The 27,213-nt window shown below is 37.2% G+C and overlaps 1 protein-coding gene across 7 annotated transcripts in view; it reads right to left on the reverse strand.

The window, feature by feature from the left end:
• Positions 1 to 977: 977 nt before the first annotated feature.
• Ogdh (oxoglutarate dehydrogenase Nc73EF) overlaps positions 978 to 27,213 on the reverse strand; it is a 39,202-nt gene continuing 12,966 nt past the window's right edge. For 3 of the 7 annotated variants that reach the window (XM_069498725.1, XM_069498727.1, XM_069498726.1), the window contains exons 4-23: positions 25,489 to 25,639; positions 24,136 to 24,203; positions 17,810 to 17,942; positions 14,463 to 14,541; positions 13,869 to 14,045; positions 11,819 to 11,967; positions 11,430 to 11,515; positions 11,017 to 11,196; positions 10,637 to 10,817; positions 9,942 to 10,160; positions 9,239 to 9,432; positions 8,662 to 8,915; positions 8,061 to 8,173; positions 6,937 to 7,124; positions 6,401 to 6,494; positions 5,665 to 5,857; positions 3,979 to 4,116; positions 3,502 to 3,666; positions 2,656 to 2,766; positions 978 to 1,915 (exon numbers count right to left, since the gene is read on the reverse strand). In XM_069498725.1, coding sequence (XP_069354826.1) covers positions 1,816 to 1,915; positions 2,656 to 2,766; positions 3,502 to 3,666; positions 3,979 to 4,116; positions 5,665 to 5,857; positions 6,401 to 6,494; positions 6,937 to 7,124; positions 8,061 to 8,173; positions 8,662 to 8,915; positions 9,239 to 9,432; positions 9,942 to 10,160; positions 10,637 to 10,817; positions 11,017 to 11,196; positions 11,430 to 11,515; positions 11,819 to 11,967; positions 13,869 to 14,045; positions 14,463 to 14,541; positions 17,810 to 17,942; positions 24,136 to 24,203; positions 25,489 to 25,639 — 2,973 coding nt within the window. In that variant the 3' untranslated portion in view covers positions 978 to 1,815. Of the gene's footprint in view, positions 1,916 to 2,655; positions 2,767 to 3,501; positions 3,667 to 3,978; positions 4,117 to 5,664; positions 5,858 to 6,400; positions 6,495 to 6,936; positions 7,125 to 8,060; positions 8,174 to 8,661; positions 8,916 to 9,238; positions 9,433 to 9,941; positions 10,161 to 10,636; positions 10,818 to 11,016; positions 11,197 to 11,429; positions 11,516 to 11,818; positions 11,968 to 13,868; positions 14,046 to 14,462; positions 14,542 to 15,614; positions 15,718 to 17,809; positions 17,943 to 20,252; positions 20,371 to 24,135; positions 24,204 to 25,488; positions 25,640 to 27,213 lie in introns of all 7 variants that reach the window. The other 4 variants (XM_069498728.1, XM_034968485.2, XM_069498730.1 and 1 more) reach the window with 4 other exon arrangements.

Genomic DNA, 27,213 nt, shown 5'->3' on the forward strand with positions numbered 1-27,213 from the left:
AATATAGTGCGTATAATACAAGCGAGTACAAAGCCAGTATTGTGGTTTACTAATAATTTATATATATAACAATATTATGCACATAATAAACCAGACAGTTTTAAACTGTTAATAATATTGCCTTATTCATTTTGCGATCAACTACTTCATAGAGTTAATATTTTAGGCATACAAAAGGCTTCATTTGAGGCATACAAAATAATACTAAAGAAAGTATATATTTTTTATACAAAATAATACTAAAGAAAGTATATATTTTTTAAAGTGTTTACCAAATGCTTACGTCATACACTTGAATGTCAAGACGATCAGGGCATGATATTCAGAAAGATATTGGCTCAAATCACGCAGGTTACGCAGTTTTTAAAATGTATTTATTTATTGCGAAATCCTCATGACGTCTCAAGAACGTTTTACTTTTTCTAATATTTTACCGAAACCGTGCATTATTTATAACACAAACTTCATTTTTCAATTAAACCAAAAATCTTGTATTTTTAACTTTCGACTACGCAACGGCAGTTAATCGCACAAATGTAACAAGGTATTTTTATTCTAGGTACATAATAATATACAATATAGTAACACTGAAAGTTTTACAGACAAGTAGTTTAAATACGCATAATAATATGTTTGGTGTTGCTCCTTACAAGATGCCAGGTCGGCGGTAACTATCAAACTAAAACTATGCGAAAGGGATACGGTCGCAAAATATATTAACATCACATTGCTAACGATTACCGTTTACGTACAACGTAGATAAGATTTAATCTGTCCAGATTTAGATCTAATAATAATTATAGCTTTACAATAATTATTATATTATAATTAGTCACTAGTAATATCTCATTAAATATCGTTTGTGTGCAAACTGCAAACTACGGGTGCAATTTCGACATCGAAAAAATCCATTAGGCTTACTCATATTTCTTTGTATAGCTCAACTGAGTAACTTCAAAACTATAAATTATAAAACGACGGGTAATTTCACAGCTCCATCCCAAGTCTTGGACTAGTCAGAGGAACGTTTTACCCTTTACATTAATTAAATCGGATAGTAACAAAATAATAACAAACAACTAATTTGTTGTATTTATTTACAACAACATTATTGTTATTTATTTACATTACATTTTCAGCTCTAGTAGCGTAATTTTATATTTAATAATACGGACACTACGTATAATATATTGCTGTATCGATTTTAAAAATAAAAATAAATAGTGCCTACTAAACGTATATAATACGCTACAAAATAAATAATACGTATACAATACGCTACAAAATAAATTACAATTTATCTAAGTTCTAACTAAATGTAAAGAGAATTGTTTTAAAATACTGACAGTTATAGCTAAACTCAAATCTAAGAAAAAAAATACAATATTAATTTTAAATTTTAATCAGCGTATGTCGGTACCTAATACCTAATTTCGAGATTTTATATCGCGGTTTTGATAATTACGGTTTCTAAATTTCAATGAAATAAGTTAAAGGCAGAAACAAACTATGGGACGTGTCCGTAAGCCTGTCAGCCGCGACAGATAGGTGTGCAAAGTCGTTTGGGACGCTGCTTGCAAAGTATCTCTCGGACGTCCGAGCGCTCAAGGTTACGTCCGCAACTTATGTCGGATAGTTTCCACAGTTCAGTGTACATTTTACAGTCCAGATACCTGTAAGTCGCGGCTGTCAGTCGCGTCCGTCAGCTGTGTCCGATAAAATTAGTTTCCGCCTTAAGACTAATAGGAGTGAACTACTGACGACGGCGGTGGTTCGTAATGTGTTTATTGAAATAATAGTTTCGATCTATTTCGTTTATAGCACGCAAAACTCTTCGAGGAGATTTCTGAGTTCCTTATTGTGGGCTGCCTTCGACCCCGTGGCAGGCGACGCAGCGGTCGCACGGCCGTTGTAGCTGCAAACAAACGTTTATGATAAGCGACCACAGTAAAAAAAATGTAAAACCCCAGTTTAGCAATCATAAAATTGAACCACAAATATAATATTGTGTAAATTCGGATGTAATTCGGAATTCGGATGGAGCAGGAGAATTTATTGCTGAACTATAAAATGGGATACACATAAACATAGCTTGCAGTTTTTTTTATCTAAAATAAGCAATGTTTAACCACAAGGCTGATAATATGATAAGCGTCAAGAAGTAGCAAGATGCAACAGAAACCACCAATTTAAATTTAACGAAATAAATTTATTGACAGTCTTTTAAGATTTTATGAATTTACCAAATTATTTATACATATTGGTGTGCGCATAAAAATGGGGATATACAGTGTTCCTAAGAACCAGACGAAATTTAAAAAATCTAATTAAGAATAACACTGTAATAACTGTTAATATTCTGCGTGCCAGAGAAACTCTCTTTTCACGTTGAGGATTTATGCTGAATTTTTTTTTAGTTTAAAAATTCGTCGGTGTAGTGGTAACAGGGTTTTATAAATGTGCTGAACTTTACAGGTCTAATAGTATGGATTTGACGCACGAACGGACAGGCAGAGAGACCGACAGACAGACAGACAGGACAAAACTATAAGGGTTCCTTATTTTACTATGGAACTGTAAAAGACAAGACAATAATAAGGAAAACGTGATAAGCAGTAGCAAAACTGAAGATTATCTCGGTGCTAGAGGCCTCACCTAATGGTACGCGGTACTGTTTCGGTTTGTCCCGTTTGATCACTTTGCGGTGCCTCAGCTTTGCCGAAAAGTTGGCTAAACCAACCGCCAGTTTGTGATTGGGACTTAGGCCTGCAACCAATGGCCGAATGTTATGGTACGATGTTCGTTAATCAAGGCCGCAACAAAGGATGACATTAGATTCTGTACGTAGTATGACAGCAAACCATGCGTGTGATTTAACTATACATGTAATAAAAACTGCAAGCTATGTTTTTTAGAACTTTACAAAATTCATGTAAACACTCAATATAAAAGCATTGAAATAGCAAGAATAATTTTATTAATGTACTTTTTATATGGAATGGCTTATAATGTCTAGTACATACGTACAAACGCTTCACAGTACGGATTTTTCAGTTAACTTATTTAATATGGTTTTTTTGACTCCAAATACATATTATTAAAAACGCTTTACAAATTAATTTTACATATTCAAACTACGACTCAGGTTTAGTAAATGGTAAGATCTGGTACTTAGTGATCCCACCACTTCCATGCTGCGATACAGCTGCAATACTTGGCGATTGCGAAGATGATCTAAGGAGACCTAAGGAGGTGTATACTCGTTTGCCTCGTCGGTTAGCTTGGTCAACTGTGAATCATAAAGTCCTAGGTTCGAGTCCTGGGTCGGGCCGATAACGTTTTCCGGACAATAAATTATCAGTAGTCCATAGATCCATAGTAGAAATTATTCTCAGTAGTTCTCAGTCTGGCTCCATTTGAGCTGCGCGTTGGAGTACTTAGCGCCTCTGCTTGATCTGGTCGAGTAACCTATATAGTGTAATGTATGGGCAAAGAGCGCACCTGATGTGCTTCTGGTTCTGCAGCAGTGTGCGGAAGCGCGGCTCGACGTAGCTCCAGGAGCCCATGTTCTTGTGCTCCTCCTGGCTCCACACCAGCTGCGCGTTGGGGTACTTGGCAATCTCCGCCTTGATCTGGTCGTACGGGAACGGCGAGATTTGCTCCAACCTATCATAAAGACAAGTCATTGTTATTCAATATCTTTATCAAAAGATTTCATAAAATAAGTCGTTAAAATATGCCTACAGACTTATCAAGATAAGGTACGCTTGAATCTCGTTTCAAAACAACTAAATAATTTTTTTTTGGAAGTTGGTAAAGATGTTTGTAAAAATTAAAGGACCCAAAGTTCACCAAGAAAATTTTCAAACAGTGTTGTGAAACGTGAATGTAAGTAACGCGCACAAATATCGAGTTTGGGTCATTTCACGCAATGTTTTTTCCACAAGACTTTTCACCAAAAACCTGAACCATACTAACCTGACAATAGCAATGTCTTTCTCGAGGTTTCTGTCACGGCGCTGCTTGAGCAAGTCGTAGTAGACGCGGCCAGAACAGAACGACACCTTGCGGACGTTCGATGGGTTCTCTGCCGCCGGTCCCTCTTCGGGAATCAATCTAAATAAACATCAATAATAATTTATTAATAAATGTAAATAAGGCTATAAAATCCTTGGCAAAATAACAAAACAAATTTCAACTATTCAGTTCGAAATAATAATGATTATTTCTATGAATCCATAAATTAATGGACAGTCAAATATAATGCAGGATCGATAGAAGCACGATTACGAAGCACGTAAAGGTATGGGGCCGTTATATCCCGTCATATCCGGAGTATCAAGCGTCTTATCAGAAACGCTTACTTTCTTGGCGCTAAAACCACTTGCCTAGGCCAATGCGCACGACCTGGCGCGCTGTCGGGCAGTCGGGTGTCTCGGTTTGTTTGGGAATGGAGTGCCAATGTATCCGGGGTGTCAACGGCATTTTGGGTAACGGGTTATCGGCGTGTTGGAGTCGGTGCATCGTCTGTTATCCCAATACCAATAGGCTACTTGACACTTTTTTTAAGTTGGTCTTAAATGGTTAATATTTGTCCTATTATATTAAAAAAATTAACACTATATTTTTTTGCGCCCTAATAACCGTAAAACTTTAATTTAAAAATATATTTTTCTTAGACAGGTGAAAACACTGGTCGGCCATGTTTGGCCGATAGATTATCTGTGCTCTGACGTCATGCATTTGTAAACAACAGCATAACCTCCCAAAGTTTAATAAACATGACTTCTATACTAGTTTACATGAAAAATATAGTAATTATCGTTATTGTATCATCCGAGAAAGTAAAAAACGCATCGATAAAGACCACAGGAAAGTTGTGGATTAGAGTGCCCAGTGAAATAAATATACGTAACACGCAAAGACTTGCTTAAAGGGATCCTATATGACTAACGACTTCAACCCAAATTTATTTTTGCAAAGATCACTTTGTTGTAAGTCTTACTTAATAACTTATTCAATTTATAAAGAGAAAACGATATTTTTTTACGTTTACTATGAGTTTTTAGAAATATATAAAAACTAGCTTATGCACGTGACTTCGCCCGCGTGGACTTCATAAATTTCAAACCTCCATTTAACCCACTCAGGGGTGGAATTTCAAAAAATCCTTTCCTAGTGGATACCTTCTCTTTACCTACAAAGTACACACCCACCAAATTTCATGTATCTAGGACCAGCTGTTTAGGCTGTGCGTTGATATATAAGTTAGTCAGGACTCTAAATTTTATATATATGGATACTACGTTAGTCCCCGCGTGACATAGGGATGACATTTCTTTGTTTACATATTTAATGACGTCACATCATGGCTGACAGCGTTTTCTGCGTTTCAAATAAAAATAAAAACTGTATTTTTTTTAATTGGATTTATATATCCATCCTGTGTTTTTAATAATTGTTATTGATATATTTCGTTGTCTTAAGCAAAATACTATAATAAATAATCATTTATTGGACGAAATTAGATATGAGTCAAGTAGCCTATTGGGATGAGCGGCTTGCGGAACGGCAGCGCAATCTGACGCCTCAGGATGTGGAACAGAGGCGCGGGCGTTGAGCAGTTGCAGTGGTGCAAGTGACGTCACCTCCAGTAACAGTTACCTCCTGAATGTGGTGCCGTCGCACATGTCGTCGAAGCTGGACTTGCACTCGGGGTGTCTCAACAGCGACTTGGGTGTCATGATGATAAGCGGCTTGCGGAACGGCAGCGCGATCTGCCGCCTCAGGATGTGGAACAGAGATGCGGGTGTTGAGCAGTTGGCCACGATCCAGTTGCAGTCGTGCAATTGACGAACTAGACAAACAAATATAAAAAAAATTGAGATTAGATCATCACCAGACCTTTACTTAGAATAGTAATATTTCTTATTGAATATTAAAAATCCATTTAAATAATTGTTATTGGGGCATATGGATCATCTGATCATCACGGAAACTGATGGCAGATAAATCGTGTCTTGTGAAATTATTTCAGGTTGTAATGGAAAACGTAATTTGGTTTAAAGATTTTGAAATATCTACTTTTGAGATCTTAAATTTATGACTCTTGACTTGAGAAGTTGCAATATATGACTGACTAGCCTATCCCCGCGACTTCATCCGCGCGGACTACACAAACGTCAAACCCCTATTTTACCCTCTTAGGAGTTGAATTTTCAAAAATCTTTTCTTAGCGGACGTCTACGTCGTAATAGGTACCTGCATCCAATATCTCAGCCCAATCCGTCCAGTAGTTTGATGTGTGCGTAGTTAGGTCAGTCAGTCTGTCAGCCAGTCAGTCAGCCGTTCCTTTTATATATTTAGACTACTGAGAATATTAACTACAAAATGTTATTACCTTCGTAGTCAGGGCTTTCGGGTGGCATGTAGTCGGGATCATCAGCGCTCATCTGCAGGAAACGCTCCAAGCGAGCCGAAGAGTGTTCGGGGCCCTGTCAAGTGTCAACAACATGTGTCATACAGTCTAATGACAAATTTTGGTCACCTTCACTAAAATCAAATTTACGCAATAGTCGACTTTGAAGTTTAAACTGTTTGAGTTATAGTAAGGGCCAAACAAGAGTTATAGATGACGCCAAACTTCTTAAATTCTCGACGTTCGTATTTGCAAACAACAAAAAGCCCTTTGCTCGCCTTGCTAGGGCTTTCCTTCGCTTCCCGCGGATACAAGTTGCGCAAATTGCCATTGTGCTGGAACCATGTCTCATTAACATTGAAATGACGTCATTTTGACGTCATTTGACGTATATTTAAATAAAAATATACCATCAGCTGGAAACTTCAGTCTAGTGCTGAAGTCACGGGATTTACAAAAACCTAAATCCACGCGGACGAAGTCGCGGGCATCAGCTAGTTATATTTTCTTATTCTTACCATGCCTTCCATACCATGGGGCTGTAGCAGCACAATACCAGATTGGCGCACCCACTTGGCCTGCCCGCTGGAGATGAACTGGTCGATGATGCATTGCGCGACGTTGTTGAAGTCACCGAACTGAGCCTCCCACAGAACAAGTGCGTTCGGGTTTGTTACTGAGTACCCTACTTCGAAGCCGAGTACACCTTTGGATACAAAATTAAAATAAAACTCATTAAAAAATGAGCAGTTATTTTCAGTAAAAGTGGTAAAATATGGCACTGTCAAAAGCCTACTAAGCAGATAGTGGCTCATTCTGTTGTTCTCTAAACTAAAATAACGGCTGCTCGATTGCGGTAGAAAGACAGCTATAATGTCACGATCGCAATCACCTCTGATTAGTTAACGCTCGCTCACTATTGGCTAGAATACCTTGATGCAACAAGAATCGCACAGATTTAGCCAATCACAACAATTGAGATTGTAATAATGATTCATGCAGGTTTTACAAAATCGACCTACAGGTCTAAATCTATAGCAGTCTTTTTTATAATGCTCTCTGTGGAAAAGCACAAAAACAAAAGAACAGCACTAGATTTAGACCTGTCAGTTTAGAGTTTGTGTACAACAGAATAAACTACATTATTTTGCTTATAGGTTTTTACCAAACTTGAGAGCACTCGAGGAAAAGGTGCTGTCCCTTAGTCAAAGTAATGGGGATCATAAGGTTAAAAAATTCATAAATAATTTATAGAATGTGATTTATCATTATATTTTATGTGAAACTTGTTTTTTATGGTTTCTATGTGAACTTTAATTTTGCAACAGTGAGTGTTGCATGGCAATTTCCTAGTCTTTTATAAACTTAACTAGCTTATGCTCGCGACTTCGTCCGCGTGGACTACATAAATTTCAAACCCATATTTCACCCCCTTAGGGGTTGAATTTTGAAAAATCCTTTCTTAGCGGATGCCTACGTCATAATAGCTATCTACATGCCAAATTTCAGCCCGATCCGTCCAGTAGTTTGAGCTGTGCGTTGATAGATCAGTCAGTCAGTCAGTCAGTCAGTCAGTCACCTTTTCCTTTTATATATTTAGATTATGACAACAAAGCAAACTAAATAATAGGTATGAACTCACCGTATTCGGACAGGGAACTGTTACAGACAGTGTACGGCGCCTGGTCGGGGTAGAGGTGCGCCAGAGGACAGTATGTGGCCTTGTCCACTTTCTGGTGGTGAAGCACATGATGCCTGTTCACAATAATCACAAATGTAAATATCAGTTTTGACTACGTTATTATATCAACGCTCTAATTCTTCTGCCCATTTATCTTTCTTCACTTCAAGAAGTAAAAATCTTTTTCTTTTTTTGAGCTTTAAAGTCGACCCCGCATATCAATCAGAAAAATTCCTGACCACAGACACGCCACTGTGAGATTGTTGCTGAATCGGACGTACGCTTCTGATGTTCACGGAGTGAGGGGGACAAAAAAATTCTAACGATTTCTCAAAACGGCCGGCCTATCTCCGTCTGTCTTGTCTATATTGTATAGTCCGCGACAGGTCGAGACAATCGGGGTATGAGGCGAGGGAACACCCCGCACACCCGCACGTCATCCGCGCTCGCCCGCACCGGTTCAGCGCGGGGGCTGTGCGGATGTGCAGACGTTCTCTCCCCGATTGCCATTTCAACCTGTCGCGTACTAAATAACTGTGTCCTGCTATTTCTATATAAATACCTGTGTGAGAATGTGCCTCTCTCCACGTCCTCTCCAGACAGTCTCACGTGAATGCCCTCCTTCAGCAGCGAGCCAAACGCCATGGCCTCAGCCAGAGCCCAGTCCACAGTGCGGTTCTCTACCATCTCCATACGCGCTTTGAGGATACGCAGCAAACCCTTGTGGATTTCGAACTCAGCCGCGTTAGGTGGTGGCGACGAGAAACGTTTTCCAATATGGACCAGTGTCTCTTCCACTACGCCAGTTGTAGACATCTGCCAAAAATTTTTTTTAGTATAAATCTACTATTACGGGATTTTCAATCCCGTAATAGTAGATTTATACTATCCAGACTGGAAATAAAGCAGTTGCCGGCCTAGCAATAATGGAAAGGACGAGGTAAAGCCGAGGACTTCCCAAGCAGAGTCTTTCCTATCCTTCCAATACTACTCGGCCGACAATTTCTTTATTTCCGGCCTGGCCAGTAATGTACTAGGTTTTTTACTATGCGTAAACATTGAGTAAACTAGAGAAAAGGATTTCGAACGCGACAAGTTTAATTTAATCATAAAGTGCCTATATAAATAAGTTGTTTTACCTTCAGTGGATCCTTGCCCTCAAAGAATCCAGACCACGGAGAGTCGAGCCAGTCCTTGTACTTGATGTGTGTTTCCTGCTTCGCCTGGTTGTAAGCTTCCTCGCAAATCTTATCGTATTTGTCCTTTACGTCTTTGACTTCTTCCGCAGTCACTACGCCTTCCGAGATTAGCTGGTCGGCGTATTTTTCAAGAACTAAAAAGAATGAATAGTTTATGTTATTCATAGAAACATACTAACTACTTTACTATACAAATATTAGTTATATTCCAGACAGTTATATTTAACACATTTCAGCCAATCAGGCCTTTTATTTAATAAAATGTTCAAATTGAGGATGCCTAGCGAGGGATGTGTGTTAAAAGCACCAATTATGTCGGCCTAATTTTCATAGCTTTGTTCTATATTACAGGTCAATGACCAACCCTCAATGACGACCTCTTTGTAGAAGGCGGCACGTTGCACACGTTTATTTCAATATCAATGTCATATTCATCTTATAGTTCTTGCATTTCACGAAGGCCACTGACTCATGCTTGTGTTTAAGTCGTATCGGTATACGTAAGGTACACTAAATGTGTGCGTTTGACAGCGCTTGCTCGCGACTGATTGGTCCGACATGCACGCACACTAACGCAATGACCATGTAAACGACGTTACCACAAGTAAAGTTCAGTAGCCTTCGTGAATTGCAAGAACTGTACCAGGCTTAGTCTTGCGGATCTTCTGGTACATGAGCGGCTGTGTGAACATCGGCTCGTCGACTTCGTTGTGTCCGTTGCGACGGTAACTGACGATATCAATGACGACATCCTTGTGGAAGGTGGCGCGCCATTCGGCTGCCACGTTGCATACGTGCATTACGGCTTCAGGGTTGTCGCTGTTTACGTGGAAGATTGGAGCGTTCACCACACGAGCCACATCTGAAAAACAGAAAAAAAAATTTAAGTCTATAAAAAAAATGTTTTGTAAACCACATTGAATGTAATCACTCACTATAGTTTAAACGCTAAAATACATTGAATGCATTACACGTAGAAAACAAACAGTAAAAACATGTCATTGTAAACTAAATCGACTGGCTAGGAAGGGGTATTGCCAATTTAGTTTTGGTTTAGAATGGGTACAACTGAATTATTGATTCAGTTATCTTTGTTGGAACTTGGAAGATAATCATATTATGTAAGTTGTTATAAACTAAATCAGGTGGCAAGGAAGGGGTGTTGCCAATTTAGTTTTGGTTTAGAATGGGTACAGCCAAATTATTGATTTAGAACTTAGAAGATAATTATGTTATGTAAGTATATGAGATGCCAGTATGTATATCTCTCCAACAAATTTGGCATTGAGCAGATCTTGGTCTAGTCTGTCTGTAGGTGTAACTGTCAAAATAACCTACCTGTACAATAGGCAGAGGAGCGCGAATGCCTGGGGTCGGTGGTGAAGCCGATCTGGTTATTCGCTACTATGTGGACGGTGCCGTGCGTGGTGTAGGCGGGCAGATCTGACAAGTGCATAGTCTCGAACACTACGCCCTGGCCGGCGAACGCGGCGTCGCCGTGGAGCAGGATGGACATCACCTGAAACAAATTATATTATCACCATCGGCTTAGCCAGTAAACTGTTAAAACTGCTCTGCATGGTAATTATAGCTTCTAAGTCAAGTATGAGAGTAGGACATTTCAACATAATCAAGAGACAAACACTACGCAATGTTTTGGCAACATAAATCCAATTTTTTTTTTTATTGTTTATTTCAGGAATTGTAAAGCTACGCACCTTCTTGCCCTCGTTGTCTCCCCTGTAGAACTGCTCGGCGCGCGTCTTGCCCTGCACCACGGGGTCGACGGCCTCCAAGTGCGAGGGGTTGGCGCATACGGCAAGGCGGATGTTCTTGTTGGTCACACGGTTGAGACGCTCGATGTAGGTGCCCAAGTGGTATTTCACGTCACCAGAGCCCTGAAATAAGCACATATCGTGTGAAATTATATCACTTAGGTCGTATCATACGTAACGGGAATATTTGACGTCGATACATTCCAATTCCCAGACTAATTTTAAAATTATTTTAATAACCCTCCTCACGCAGGTTGCCTTAAAAATGGGAGCTCCCGATCGACCAACATTCAAATTACGCATTTGAAGCAATATTGAAATGTTACTAATTTCTTGAATAAATAAAGAAAACTTACATCATCCTCGGCTTCCAGACCGGCGAACTGAGTGAACAGCTGATGAAGAGGCTTACGGCACACGTTGGCCAAAACATTCAGACGTCCTGCAAATTTAATAAGTACCGATCATATGAACTTACTATTACTTATGTCATTTTCACTAACAATATTTAACATGCAACTACGAAGAAACAGCTAGTTAAATATCGTCAGCAACCTTATAATAGCCAAACTAGTGAGATGCTGGCTTCGTCTTAGCGCCTTGCGTGTCATGACCAATCCGATATGCCGGATGTCCACAAGATTATGTCCAGACTCCAGTGTCATACTAATTATGACAGCTTCATAGAACACGATTTTTTTTATATTGCATTGTTTTAAAATATATTAAAATTAGCATTTCGTACCTCTATGCGGCATTCCCATGATAATAGACTCGACTCCGAGGCGCGTGGACGTGTCGATGACCTGCTTCATTGCGGGGATGAGAATCTCGCAGCCCTCAAGTCCGAAACGTTTCTCCGACGACCATTTCTTGGCCAGGAAGTTCTCAAATCTGATAAAAAGACAACAATTGTTAGAACAAAAAACAATTCAATTGAATTTTTAATTTAGTATTCGGTTTTGGGTTCACGTGATAATACAACAAATACCAAAATTTCAGGTTTGTGACTCATTTCGTCTACGAGCTTTGTACGTTCTAAGACATTATTGTGACACGCGGACAGACAGACAGACAGCAGAGTGACATTAATAGGATTCTTTGGGTCCGGAACCACGAATACAATAAACACGAAAATCTGTGCTTCGTTTTTATGGTTTAAAAACGAAGCACAGATTTTCGTGTTTATTGTATTGTTATGGTGTAAAACCTCATTGAAAACTTTCAAGACAAGAAAAGATGTTTAAAAAACGCAATTTTGGTTCTTCTTGTCTAATATCATTAAAGCTTAAACACAAAACCAAACACTATCAAAAAATCACTATGGTTAAATTCATTATTTTGTAAAAATAGGTAATAATGAAGATTTTCAAAATATTTCGCGTGCAAGTTCTAGACCATATGCTTTCAAATAATATTTGCAAAGCCTTTACGGAGCTTCATAATATTAATAATATTTAGAGCAAATCATTGTATAAATAAATGAAAACTTATTTTATATCGAATAAATTTGTTTACTACAAAATATGCTAATATTTGGTAAACCAAAGATTAGCCATTATCAACCAGAAGCAATATCAAGGATATAACATTGTATTCGATAAAGTTGTTATTACTTGTTACTTGTTAGTGATAAGATTGTCTGATCACTCGATATCAACAACGGATACATCATGAGTCATTTCATATCTTTAGCAGGTCAAAACTAAGCTCAACCATGGCTAGACTATGCCGGAAATATCGCAATATGGAAGGATATACCTTAAACAGTCAATTCGTTTTATGTAAAAATACCACTTCCGATCTCAATGTATTATGCCATTTTATAATTAAGAAAATTGTTGTCATTTACCACGAGATCAAAGGCGTCAGACTACTGCTTCTCTACTTATACTATGGTTTAGTTGATGTACAGTTGGATGTATACCCGGCTTAACAATGAAAATCTCAATGAATCTGTCACTTTTTGCACTACTTTCACAACAAGATAAATACAGGGAAAAAAACAAAGATAAGAATAAAAAATGTAGTTCTTAGAAATTCATGAATGAGCGTGTTATCTCTTTGAAAGAAGAATTCAGAAAATAGAACCTCGAGTGCAAGTTTTTAAATAAACTAAGGCGCAATAGGCACACATGCAGAGCTGAGCCGAGGGGTCTTTCTAGATGACAACTCAAATTATAGGGCCGATTATACTACATGATAAATGGAGCAATAATCTAGGATCCCAGCTAGTGCCTCAGAATCGGCGTTACGTGTATTGTGGCCTAATTACAAATATGCTTCCCTAATTAAGGATCCTAACTTAGGCCTCCTACGCACTGGCGACCATAGACGCGGCCAGGCCGCCGCGGCTATGGTCGCCGGTGCGTAGGCAAGCGCGACATGTGGACGGCCGAAAAATTTGCAGTCGACTTCATTGGACTTTATTGGAGTAATCATTTGATGCTAAATCCCATAAACCTCTTCTATTTTCAACTTCAATTATGAACCTTTCCGTGTCGAAATTGGCCATTGTAAAATAATCACTCTGTAGCTAGCTACACGTCTGGTCGCCGCGGCCGATGCGGTAGCACTGATGAATTTTAATACAGAAGTGATGTTCTCGACGGCCACGATTGGTCGCTGGTCGCGTGGCATCAAATTGGACGCCGCGGCCAACGGTGGCCGCTGGTCGCTGGCCGCTAAGTGCGTAGGGGCTATAGCGATTGCCATATAAAGTCCAGAATTCACTGGCCGCCGCGGCCAGGTCGCGGCGACCATGGTCGCCAGTGCGTAGGAGGCCTTAATCTTACCCAGTAGATCTTGTGAGTCGAGCAAGGATCAGTCTCTTCTGGTCGTTGTTCATCTTCGTGACATTTGGCGGCTCCATGCGCTGTCTGATCCAGTTGCATTGCTCCAACGAGTTGATGAACATGAACTCGATGCCAATGTTGTTACAGTACGCCTCTTCAAGACGATTCAGGATCTCTCTGCAAAATAGTATTGAAAACATTACATAATTTTTTACTATGTAATTTTATAAACCCGTTTCAAAAGCTAGTATTAGAGCTAGACCGTAGAGAGATGTGATCCACTAGTTTAATATTTTTTTAATGAAATAAATTTTATTTTTGAAATGCAGCTTATTAAATATAATTCATGTTTATACCTTCCAACTAAGCGTGAAGCTTGAACTAGGAATAGGTACGGCATTAGTCCAATGGGTGGATTTCATCCTTTTTAGTCTAACGAAATATTTATGGATATATTTTTCGCCTCACTTATCTAACACTTTATTCTACTATTCACTTTATACTACATGCAGAATGAATGACTGAATATTTAAAAACTTTTTCAGATATTAGAAACTTAAATTAAAACTGAACTTTTAAAATTAATTGAAGTACCTCAAAGGCAAAGCTTTCTCCTTCTCGCCAATAAAAGTGGTAGAGGGTAGTTTGAAAACCCTGTCCATATCCGCCTCATCTAAAAGCAGAGTGATTCATAAGAGTGTGTGCATCGTGGTAAAACACATTCACAAATTTTATCCCACATTAAGGCTACCTTTACATACACTAGACATATGCGAAGATTCAAAGCAAGATATGTGTGTGAAAAACCCACCCCAAGAATCGCTTTATATTTGAATCAGTTTAATCATTATAATCTTATGGAAAGGCAGCCTCAATGTATTTCAATCTTTATTAGCTTACATAAGATACCAAATGAATAAACAAATTTTAAAAATAGATATACTTACTAACAAACAACAGTAAAAAAGCACACAAAAAAGCTTTACTGTAGTGAAAGATATCATATCCCTTTACTAGCATTCATTTATATTATATGTATGAATCGTATCATGTTGTATGCTTCTAGCAACCCTATTAGAACATTTCAAGAATGCACTGTCCTAGAATTTTGTTCATGTTACAATATTTTATTATGAAGTTATGATATAAATGTGTTTTACCAATAGCGAGTATTATGTTGACCAGTTGTATTGTTGTCCCTACGTATTATAATGCTATGCGTACGATGGATGTCGAAATATACCATTGGCTGCGGTCCAGGACCGGTAAGTAAAATTATCACTCAAGGTTACCTCATTAATCTTTTATCTATCTCTAAAAATGTGTACGTAATAGTCAATATAAACATACAATACGTATTAGTAATCATTTGTAAATTTATGTAGTTATACATACATCATGCACTATATTAGGGATATATATGCGACAAAAAATATTTTCTACATCGTATACCAACGCGTGCACATGCGCGCTATGAGACAAAGTGAGAATGTCATGCAATTATAATATGGAGAACATTGGTACATTTTGATGGCCGTGCGTGCCGAGGACTTGTGCGTTTTCTTTTTTGTAGTTACGGCGTACAGTCCGATGCAAAACTAAATAATAATAAAAATATTTACAAAATAAAATGCAAAAAAAATATGACTCAATAGAAATGTCTTTAGGTTCTACGTCACTGCATTGCCATAACTACCCATAAACAAAGTACGTCGATGGCCCAGATTATGGAGGTCGTCCCCTTACCGAACCTGTAGCTGCTGTGTATCACTTCCCGTGGATTTTTATCGGCCAATTGGAGGTTTGCTATTTCCAAGGGGTCGAGTTTCGCTATATGATGTCCTCGGATCTGTTTTAGTTTATTTTGTTAAATAAATGCAGCAAAATAACAACAAACCTGCTGTTAGATAGTTACTTTGAAAACATGTATAGAAGAAGCATTTAAATAAATAATAAAAAATAAAATATAATGTGTTTGTCATTCCATTTACTTATATAAAATAACAACTAAATATGAAAATGAAAAATATCTCTACACTTTATTTGTTCTTATGCAAATATTTGTATTTATTTTTATATGAATTAGAATAAAATATGTGACACTATCGTGAGTTTACAAAATTGCGTCACACATGACTCATGAGAGAAAAAGTAATGCCATGCCTATAGTAGGTATATTTTATATTCTTCGAGGAAAAATATTATTTTGATTTTATATAATTCAATGTTTCAGTTTACAAAAAGATATTCTGTAAACAATAAAAAAATTAAAATTTCCATTATTTATAGAAATGAGCTTTATTGCGAAGAAACATTACAATAAATAATTAATTATTGTAATATTCATCTGACACCTGAAAAAAAATGTGGCGACTATTTCTGCTGATAATAAACATATTGTTCATCACATAGTTTCATTTTTGTCAATTTGCCTTATCAATTAGTCTTGTTAACTGCATATAAATATTATTAACATAATACATAAATTCATTTTTTCAATATATAGCAAAATTGTTTCTTCTTTCTTACCTAAATTATTTCCCCCCTCTAGTAAAGGAATATGATTGCAAAGCATATATTTAATGAATAGGAGATTATTATGCAGTATTCAACTATGCTGTTAACATATTTCTAAAATTCTACAATATACAGAGACGATTATTATGATTTGACGACCGAATATCAAAAAGCTAGTCTCAAATTCAATATTATATAATCAATCAAATAAGCCCTATTAAATGCGAAGAGATTAGTACCATAATATAATAATATATTAATCGTTAAACACAATAATCGTAAAATATCTGATTTAATAATAATATACAAAGCAAATAATGTAATTAATTACATTAATTCATTTGGAATCAGGGTAAACCGTATACTATTTGCCGTAGTCCAACTGTCAAATCAATAAATAACTATATTGCTCACTGTCCATTCATATCACTCGAAAAAAACCCGTATTGCCCTGTTTTTTAAAATATAAACCAAACAAACCCATTTAACAAATACGTACAAGATTTTTGATTTTTATTAGTACAAAAATAAAATATTACGTTTATTAATAATATATAATACTTCATATAATTTTGGCAAAACCATACAACCCCACACCAAACCAGTACTTATACTAGTTAATAAATACTTTACACACTCTGAATTTTCATATATTAATAAAAAAGCGATAACTACTATATAATTTCTAGTGAACATGATATAAAACTTCCAGTGGGCAAAACTCTGTAAAGCAAAGTGCAACGATAAAATTTTGATACAGTTTCATAATATTATCCCGATACCAATTTACAAACTCGTATTGCGAATTTGGGACAATAGAGTATAACACTGGTTGATCAGAAATCGACTAGGAAAAATATATATACCTATCCGTTCAATAATTACTCTCTCGCCTTATCCAAAGAAGTTATAAACCGTTTGGATTATCTAAACGTATTTAAAGCCGGAAACATGCTTATAATATTAGGGCGCGCGAAGAACATCATGTCAACTAACATCATGATAATTTTAAAGACCAGAAACGAACTAAAGAAACATCTGATTCTATATGTTGCGTAAGTATACACTTAACGTTTCTGATCTAAGAAAATAATGTTTTATCTAAGTTGAAACCGGCCTCTAAATAGCATGCAAAGTAGGCCTTAAAGAAAGATACATAGATTTTCGTAGAAGATTCATTTATACATACAAATCGAAATGAAATTGGTAATGTAGTATTTTTTTTTAAAAAATAACTTGATTGCGAATCTACCCATTCTGACCCATGTGATTATTATTGTTGAGGTTGTTCCCTTGATATTGACCTAAAAACCCATTGACCTTTCTTTGTTTTATATAGCTATCAAAAGTTTCTATCGCATAATTGGATCTCATTCATAAACCAGTGCTAGCCGGCCGCCAAACGCAATACGAGTGGGCCATACCGAATCGAACGTGTTGCCTAATGACCACCTCGCTGGCGAAGGCTCGGAGGCCGCCGTGCCAGTCGCCGCTCGAGCTGGGGTCCCCGGTCGAGATGCCCAGCGGATCGAGCCGGGCCACGAGGTGACCGCGAGACTAGTTGTATAACAATTTTTCATACTTATTACAAGTGGAATTTTATAAGTGGCATAATCAACGCATGTATCTAACTATTCATTTGATTGGACGATTATACCCTACGTACTTTCATAAGAGGAAATTTACTAATAGTGCGACTATTTAAGTATTACGACATGGGCAAGTCATGATTCACGGAGTGTCCATCAGAGACACTGAAGTTAGGTTGATATTCGTATTACAATGAATATACTTAGTAAATGTATGCAAGCAGCAATTCTTTGACTTTTTTCTAGAAGTACATACATACTTATTACTTACTGATATTCTAAATCTATTTTCTTTACTTATAGAGAGAGAGCCAGCATGTGCTGAATAGATTTTTTTTGCGTGTTTACTTTAATATTTCAAATTTTGTACTACCAGCCGAACTTGCAGCGAGATTTTGGAAGTTCACTATCTTGCTTATAAAACATAGAAAATAGAAACACCCATAAATTATTATTATTACAAGTTAATTAGGAGTATAATAAAACAAGCCCCAAAAAGTATATTGATAAAATTAAAAATAAGTATAAACCTAATACCTAAGCGTTGAGACTAGCAATCATAAGAACGGTCTATCTAGTTAGTAATGATTGGAAAAATAGTTTTACATCTTACAAAATTCAATTATATTTATGTCTATAGTAGTATATGTTTCAATATGACTACTGCAAACAAATCTGGTTATTAGGCTAAGAAATAACGTACATGCATACATTTAAAACAGTCCTTTATCTTTAGAGTACCTACTGATTAGTAAGCAAAGAGGCATCGCAAGGTACATTTGTTTTTCTCTACGTAAAATAGTAAACTCAAACTGAAAAGTTGAAAACAATCACACTGCACATACAATGTGGCTAATTCTGTAGTAGATAATTTCTCAACTAATATAACAGGTCTAAATTTTAGAATGTATTGCTATCCCTTTCATTACGCTCCCTGCGGAAAAGGATAGCACGATTGGGACTCTGTCAAAGCTTTGTTTAGAGATTGTGTACCTTTGACAGAATTAGCCACAATATTCGCTGCTGTTTAAATATGTAGTACTTTATGATGATCGTGATATAAGGTGTATTATGAAATGCAAATAACATATTATTATGCAAAATACAATGTCGTTGGCGTAACTATTGGACAATACATGGAAATATGAAAGAGATAACACTTAAATGTAATTTTATAGTATTAAGTCGTACTGGAAAGGGAAATGCCAAAATGTCGGAAGGTCGAAGAAGGCTTCACATACACAGAGTAGGGGGAAAACACCTAAAGTCTTGTTTGTATGCAGTTAAGTATATCATTTTTGGAAACATAAACAACATGACGCCGGATCTCTAATAACAACACATCGCGTGGTGAAACATTCCAGGAAAAAGAATTCTTTTATCTACGAGACTTATTTTTGCGCTAGGTATAGACGCGTAGGAAGATGTCCCTTATTTCCTGTGTTTACAGAAAGAGCTTTAAGGTCGTGTAAGCATCGCTCATTAAAATATAGTTACGCCAAACAGACATTTTTGTTTTACCAGTTCCATTATACTATTTTCTATTTGTCATTTGTATACCTTTTTTCGCGTTACATGTCTCGATACTAAAAAGCAGATTGAAAAGCACCAGAATTGTATCAATAATTATAACCCAATCAGTGGAAGTATTTTGCTATTGGGCACTCGGTCAATAGAAAACAGTAAAATGAACAAAGTATTAATACATAGATTCCACAAAAAGAAAGTTAAACGTGATTGTTTCCATACAACCGGCGGCGCAATGCAGAATATCCACTGCGAACAGAGCTAAGCTATTACTAGCTTTCTTCAGCTTAGCACGCATTGCAACAAATCCAAGTAACTTAAAAAGGGGATGTTCTAAATTTGATACGTATCTATTTCGTTTTTCTCCAAGTTCAAGTTAAGCTGAACTTGTGGTGGAAAATAAAGTATGAAAAAACTCGTAGCGATGTGTGCTAAGGGCAGAACAGTTCATCTTTAGAGAATATTTTTTTGTGAAAACGATGGAATATGATCGGCAACCATCATAACTGCCCTTCTGCCAGTGATGTGCGAGGATGCTTAGCGAGCGATGTATCACACCCATCAGAAGGGGCGCTGCATTTTCTTAGCTCTGATATAAAACGCTTCAATGAGCCAAGCTATAAGAATGGAGCGCTCGACTAGCAACGGGTTTATTTCGTTCTACGCTACGCATCCTAATTCCGACACAAACTAAGTTAGTACTAGCTTAGCATCGTTCGCGGCGAACATTGCGCAAAGTTCGGGTGCGTACCGAAGTTGAAATATTTCCTCATGATGAGCTCGGAGTTGGGCGCGCGCATGCCCAGCGCGGGCAGATTGGCCGTGGTGATGCCCAGCGGGTCCACGTCCGCCGCCAGGTGCCCGCGAGCCTACGCACCCCCACCACCTCACGTTAGCCCGCAGTGCGTACACGCCACATTCATACCTTCACTTACGGCTCGATCACACTTCGACGTTTTGTGAATCGTGATTGAAGATGAATGGTTTTTATTTTTAAAGTGGCTCATAATCCTCTATGAGCATGTTTATATAGTCACTAATCGTTATTAATAACGAATGATGTATGACGGACGACCCATTACATAGGTACACGCAGGTAAATTAATGATTAATTAAACAACCTGTAGACATGCTCATAGAAGATTACGAACAACTTATAAAGTAAAACAATTAATTTTAAACCCCAGCATCCATCTACGCGGAGGTGTATTTAGCAGACCAATCAGATTATGGATAGATGATGTGAAAAACACGTCATCTACCAATTATCTGATTGGTTCGCTAACCATCTCCACTTCAGTCGACACTGGTCCTAAATCACGATCCAGGAAACGTCAATGTGTGAAGGAACCGTAACGCTGCTGCTTATACCTAACGTTCCAATCCAATCCGTTTGTAATCGTACTAATATTAACCAATATTATTTTATCATTTATGAAATTCATCTATTTACTATGGTGAAGACGACGGACGGTTGACACTTGACTCTCATGAATATGTTAAACAAAATTCAATTAATACTTTATTAACTATGTGTAAAAGAAATTATTTACAAAAGGAGAGACTATGGCTACTCCCATTTTTTTCTATCTACTATTAACAATTTACAAATTAGATTAAATCAAAATATACCCCACACTTATTTAACATCTACTTATTACTAACAAGTTATTTACCAACTTATAGTAAGTAAAGTAGTTATTGCTACAGCATTCTACGTAATTTTTTAATGGATACAATTTAACCAATTAATTCCAAATAAGTAATATAGGCAACTCAATGTTTCCTGTTTATTTTCCTTAGTAATTTTAATAAATCTTAGGGTGGCCACTAAATTACCAACTTTATAATTATTATCTGTCACTGAAAATGAATACAAATACGTGTAATTTAATAGCAACGGATTATTAACAAGATTTTAAGGAGGAAACCTACGTGAGGATAAATAATATTTCAAAGGTCAAACTGCTCAAAAAAATTTACAGCATTTTATAAGCGTTCTAATAATACCTACACAGGTGTGTAGGTATTACTAGAACGTTTTTTATTACTCGGTAGTAAAACCTACACATATTCAATTAGACTGGACCTATAAAACTTATCAACCAATAAACCCCATGTCGAAAGCAAAGTGCGATAATGGCCTCCGATAAATTAGGCGTGTACGTCACTGCAGCTGGAGCATTCGCCAAAATTTAATTGTATCTCTACATATTTGGTATTCCAGCTAGTACATATTTAGGCGTGTTTCAACTCAACTCAAAACACATTTGCAAACTTTTTACTTATGCACCAGTGACGGTGTTACTTAAAGGTTGGTTGTTCATCAGAGATATACGAGGAAGATGAGCGGCGATTTAGGAAAAAAACAAACAAGAACAACAACTCTTTTTGTTATAATTTAAGTGCGGAAACCTACCCGGAAAGAAGAAAGAACAACTCTTTTTCCTTTCGATACTGCTAGGTCACTGTTCAAGGATACGAAAATAAACTGTCATTATTGTCTAGCTCACTTCTTTTACCGCTCATATTCACCGCACAAAAATGGTTAGCCATTTAAAGCAATGACTATTGACCATTGTTTGGCACACTGTCACTGACCAAAAATGTTACTATAACGGTGCGTTTTCACTCAAACAGAGCGGAGCGGATCGGAGACACGTTTAAAAGACCAATCAGGTTATTGTTTGATGGCATAATAATTTTATCACGTCATCTCTCAATAATCTAATTGGTCGAAAACACATGTTTCCGTTCCGATTCGTTTTAGTGGAAACACAACATCACAGGTAGATCCGAGCCTAATGAGTTATATTACAATCTTTATTGAAATATGTTGCGGACACGCCCAAATATACACGAGTTTTTAAACTGCAATGCCAATTTCCTTAGACGCGCGTAATATGTTGTCTACCTACTTCACTCATTTTTCGCTCAGTTATTATTCAAAATATTAAATTAAAAACTTCCAACGCTAATTATGCGTTCCTAATTTAATAAGCTTACCAAACTAACGGTTATTATCAGTTGATACGAGACATGACATTTTATGCCTGAATAAAAATTTTTCTAGTTGTCCACTAAAGCACAGCCGAGCGTACATTATGATCAGTCGACCACTCAGATTTTTGTGAGGTGACTTGTTAACTACTTAAACTATTGACAATAATCTGGTCTGCTTTATACCTCCGCTCTGTTCCACTTCAGTGGACAGGCATCCTTTAACTATCCAAACGTCACAGACCGACAAAATTGTTGTTTCTTTGATCGATCGGCTCTTGTCACAATTTAATGTTTTAATTCTTATATCAGGTGTTGGTGTTATTCATTACATGGTACATTTATACTATAAGGGGAATAAGGGGCACACCACAAACGCAAACAATATAGCTTACTTTGCAATGGAAGTGATGTAATGCTTTCAAATAATATTCAATACTAAATATAGTAGGCGAGTGTTATGCCTTTTATATAGTAATCAGATCCTACTTAGTGAATCTTTGAGTGCTTTCTACAGTACATAATACGTGAATCCGTGAAAAATTGCTGCTTTTGAGTTTTGATCTAAGGTCAGTTTGTTTACAACTCGTAACTTTTTACTGAAGAAAAATATCGTAAGGAGACCTGTTCATTATTTATTATCATGCAGGGTCAACTTTAAGCTGTGTACAAGCAAGATGTCCCTGTATATAAGGTGTCGATCCCACCGCCAGCGGTATACAATTTCTAGATTAAGATCTGCGTTCTGCCTTTTAAAACTGACCGACAAAGACATCATTCATCATCTATACTAAAAATATAAATGCGAAAGTGTGTGTTTGTCCGTCTGTCTGCTTTCACGGCCCAACCGTTAACCGATCTTGATGAAATTTGGCGTTAGCTTACATCCCGCGATAAAAAGTAGCCTGTGTCCTTTACACAGGCTACTTTTTATCGCGGTAAAGCAAAAAGTTTCCACTGAGTTCTTTAAGGGCTATAAGTTTAACCGATTGGTATGAAATTCAGTACAGAGGTAGCTTGCATCCCGGAAAATCAAAGAGTTCAAACGGGATTTTTAAAAACCTAAATCCACGTGGACGAAGTCGCAGGCATCATCTAGTTCGCTATAGTTGAATCAAAATAATCGAACTAAGAAATCACAACATGACGGAAACTTTCCTTTTTACTTCGGACGCATAGTCAATAGTGATGTATCAAATGGTTTGCTTATTTGACTGTCACAGTCCCTTAATGAATAGATTATAGTGGATTCGAAACGCCTGACCTTAGAACCAATGGCGCGCAGGTCATAGAGGCATAGAAGCACTGCTTATCCTAGTTCAATCCTCCTTTCTCTATAACCTGTCACTAAATGGGTATCTGCCTATCTAACCCTAGCTTCAAAACTTGTCTACGCTACAGTATGAAAGGAACTCTAGACCGATGGCAGTAAGATCTGAGATCGACGCCTAATAAATTAATTAAGTTTAAGACTTTTCCTGCTCGTACTGGATTTACGACACAAGCGTGAAATTAAAACATTTTAAAGATAAGTTGCGAGAAACCTTGAATAGGAATATAAGGATAAGTAGAAGTGAGGTCAAAATGTGCAAAATATAAGAAAGTGTTGAGAGTAAATTAGTATATTGATTCACCTGATAGCTCCTGATAATGGCTTGCACGGCGAGATGGTCGTCGATGATTTTTTCATTGATAGGTGACCCTGCGATTGAAAAAATATATTAGTGCTTTAATAACTTTGACCTTTAGGAAAGGTTAAAGTAAAACTTCTTTTAATTTTTTGGCAAAATAGAGTTTTTAATCTATGGCATATTTAACACACCTCGATAAAAGATGGCGGCCTCAAAATAGCTGTCCTGTTTGGCGGAACGAAAGTAACGTTATTTACTCTCAAATTGCATTTTAATAATACTTATGCAGTATTACATTAATAGTACGCGACAGGTCGAAATGCCAATCGGGGAGGGAACGCCCCGCACACCCGCACAGCCCTCGCGCTAACCAGATGCGGGCGAGCCCGGATGACGTGCAGGTGTGCCGGGCGTCCCCCCGCCTCATACCCCGATTGCCATCGCAGCCTGTCACGGACTATAAGTTTTATTGAAGTTGCATGATTCATATTTATTTTTGAGTAAACAGGTATTATTGACTAAATAAAAATTATTATATTATTATTTATTTAAGTACGAAACAATCCAAGTCCAAAATCCGGCATAATTAGATTATTAGATTTGTTGATATATATGTTGATTTTTGAGCAATTTCTTAAATTCATAATCTGAAATCTTTTATAGCTGTCTTCAAAGATTCAAGAAAGCCTTGGCTTAGCTTAGTTGTATTTAATCAGGTAGATAGGCCAAGTTTGCCGAATACATAAACGATGATATTATTATACATATGTAGATATTGGCTTAAAGCCACTATCGTAAAGTCCTAGATAAGGTCTGTACTTTCGCGAGACGATTGCGCAATGTCGCATTGCGGGACAAAATACTCCTATAACGTGTACGAAATAATAGCACAGTATTCCGTCAAATCGATAGCAATAAAGTCTGATTCTTTTTCGATACTTTCATGTTTAGCAATTCTTTATGAAATGAACAAATCCTAAATCGTCTTTGTGATCTAACAATATACCGTCTGTATATTTTTAAAGCTAGATCGAGAAACTTAAGGATAAAATAGTAACACCTCCGCTAATGAATGTTGATGATGATGTTCAGGAATTTCACCTGAACGAAGCCAGGGTGTTAGATTTATATCGAAGTCTCTTTTGTTTTGTATATACTTTTTGTTTTTACTTGCTACTAACGACCGCCCGCGGCTTGGCTTGCGTAGGAATTTCGCAAAATCTGGTCTTATTCCTTATCTACATTATGAAGGAGACGTTAGTGTAAAATTTCTAGATCCAAGGGATCCATGGGCGTTGATGAATCAGGACTTTTCTTTTTACTGTATGAGATTAAGTTTATCCTGTAAGTACTTACCGGCTGAGATTGAAGGCATACCACCGGATGCTGGAACGAGTGACGTAAGGGGCACTTCGTTTTTAGAGTACGGCGCCAGATTTGGTGGCGGTGTGTAGGCAACGCCGGGCTGTGCTCCGTTGGTCGCATTACGGAAGAATGCGTCCCAGGACTGAAAGAAACACTGCTGTTACAGCACGGCAAAAAACAACTGTAACTTTGAACCGTAGCGCAGTGGATGATTTGTCAATCTATTTGGTGGTACGAAGTGAGGAAAGACGGAAGAAGTGTCTGTTCCGTCGCGCACTGGTTCATCTATCAATATTGGATATAAGCAGGCGTTGCTTTGCGGAAGTCCAAGATACACAAGAACAATTATTGCACTTCCGCAATTGTGAATTGTGGAGTCTACATCTCCGATGCTCCGATGTCGGAAAGAGACATAGGTTGAGTGTGTTTCATAAGATTTGTGTGGTGTTGTTGTGGTGCTTGCTTTTCCTGCATGTTTAGTAGTGTAAAGGCGGGCGGTGCGCATTACGTACTGCACGTTGAACCTCAAAGATTTGTCTGCTTTTTGATGATTTAAAAGTAAACAACAGAGAAAAAGATTAAAGTTCAATCATCCAAAACAATCTGTTTATTTGCTTTTAAACCGCATATTACTAAAACATCATACCAAAATTACAAATATGTATCTAATAACCCAAAAGAGAGCCTAAAAATGGGAGGAGGATCTACAAATTTCTGACTTTATCTTTCATACAATATTGCAGATACTTCAACAATGTGGCAAACCTCATATTTAAAAGAGTATGCCACCCACCACCCTTGACTTAGAAAATAACCAATGAAGAGAAGAAAAGATCAGTTTCAAAATATAGTATCAGATTTTTTAATACACGGATTTGATCTCGTAGAAAACTTACGAGAACATATGTTATTAAGTACAGTAAATAAAATCTGGGACCGAGTAACAACCTAAAAATAAGAGTGTACATATTTCAATACTGTATTCATGTACTTACCAAGTACTTACTAAAATTGTCTGCGCTTATTACTATGACGTATTGTTTACCAAGACAAATTGCCAAAACCGCAAACAAATAAATTGTCTTAAGTTTTCATTTCTGCACTGAAAAAAAAATTGTCATGCCTGATTTGTCTAACTACGTTCATAGTGTTTTCACAAAATTAAAAATCTTGGGACTTTTTTTCATGTCTGACCATTGGGCAAGTAGTACCTAATACAGAAAAAGGTGAATGAGAAACAAAATAGGAAAGTTAACATTTTGTGTTCATTTTCAGTTTTATTGACGTTCTAATTTAAAAAAAAAAAATGGTACGTGTATGTGAAAACCATGAGGGATGATTTGCCAACACGTGGCGGGCACGAGCCGTGCTACGTACGAGGCGTGGACGAGGCACGGATTCAAAACATCACGAACATTTTATAAGAAGCAATTTATGCTTCACCGCGCCTCGTACGTGGCACGGCCCGCGCCCACCACGTGTTGGACATAAATCATCCCTAATAGTGCAACATGTTAGTAAATAAATGATAGGTACCTAAATTTTTGAAGCCCGAACACAAAAACATAATCCACGTCACTGTCCGAAGTAGATAAGTTTTCGTTATCTTTGCATTTAGATAATAATATATCACGTCATAAGTTTACAGTCACGCAGATAGGTATATAATTTTATCTACAGATAGCTAAGTTTCCAAGTACATGTCTATAGATGGCT

The sequence above is a fragment of the Maniola hyperantus genome, chromosome 5, assembly GCF_902806685.2.
Source record: "Maniola hyperantus chromosome 5, iAphHyp1.2, whole genome shotgun sequence".
Classification (NCBI taxonomy): Eukaryota; Metazoa; Arthropoda; class Insecta; order Lepidoptera; family Nymphalidae; genus Maniola; species Maniola hyperantus.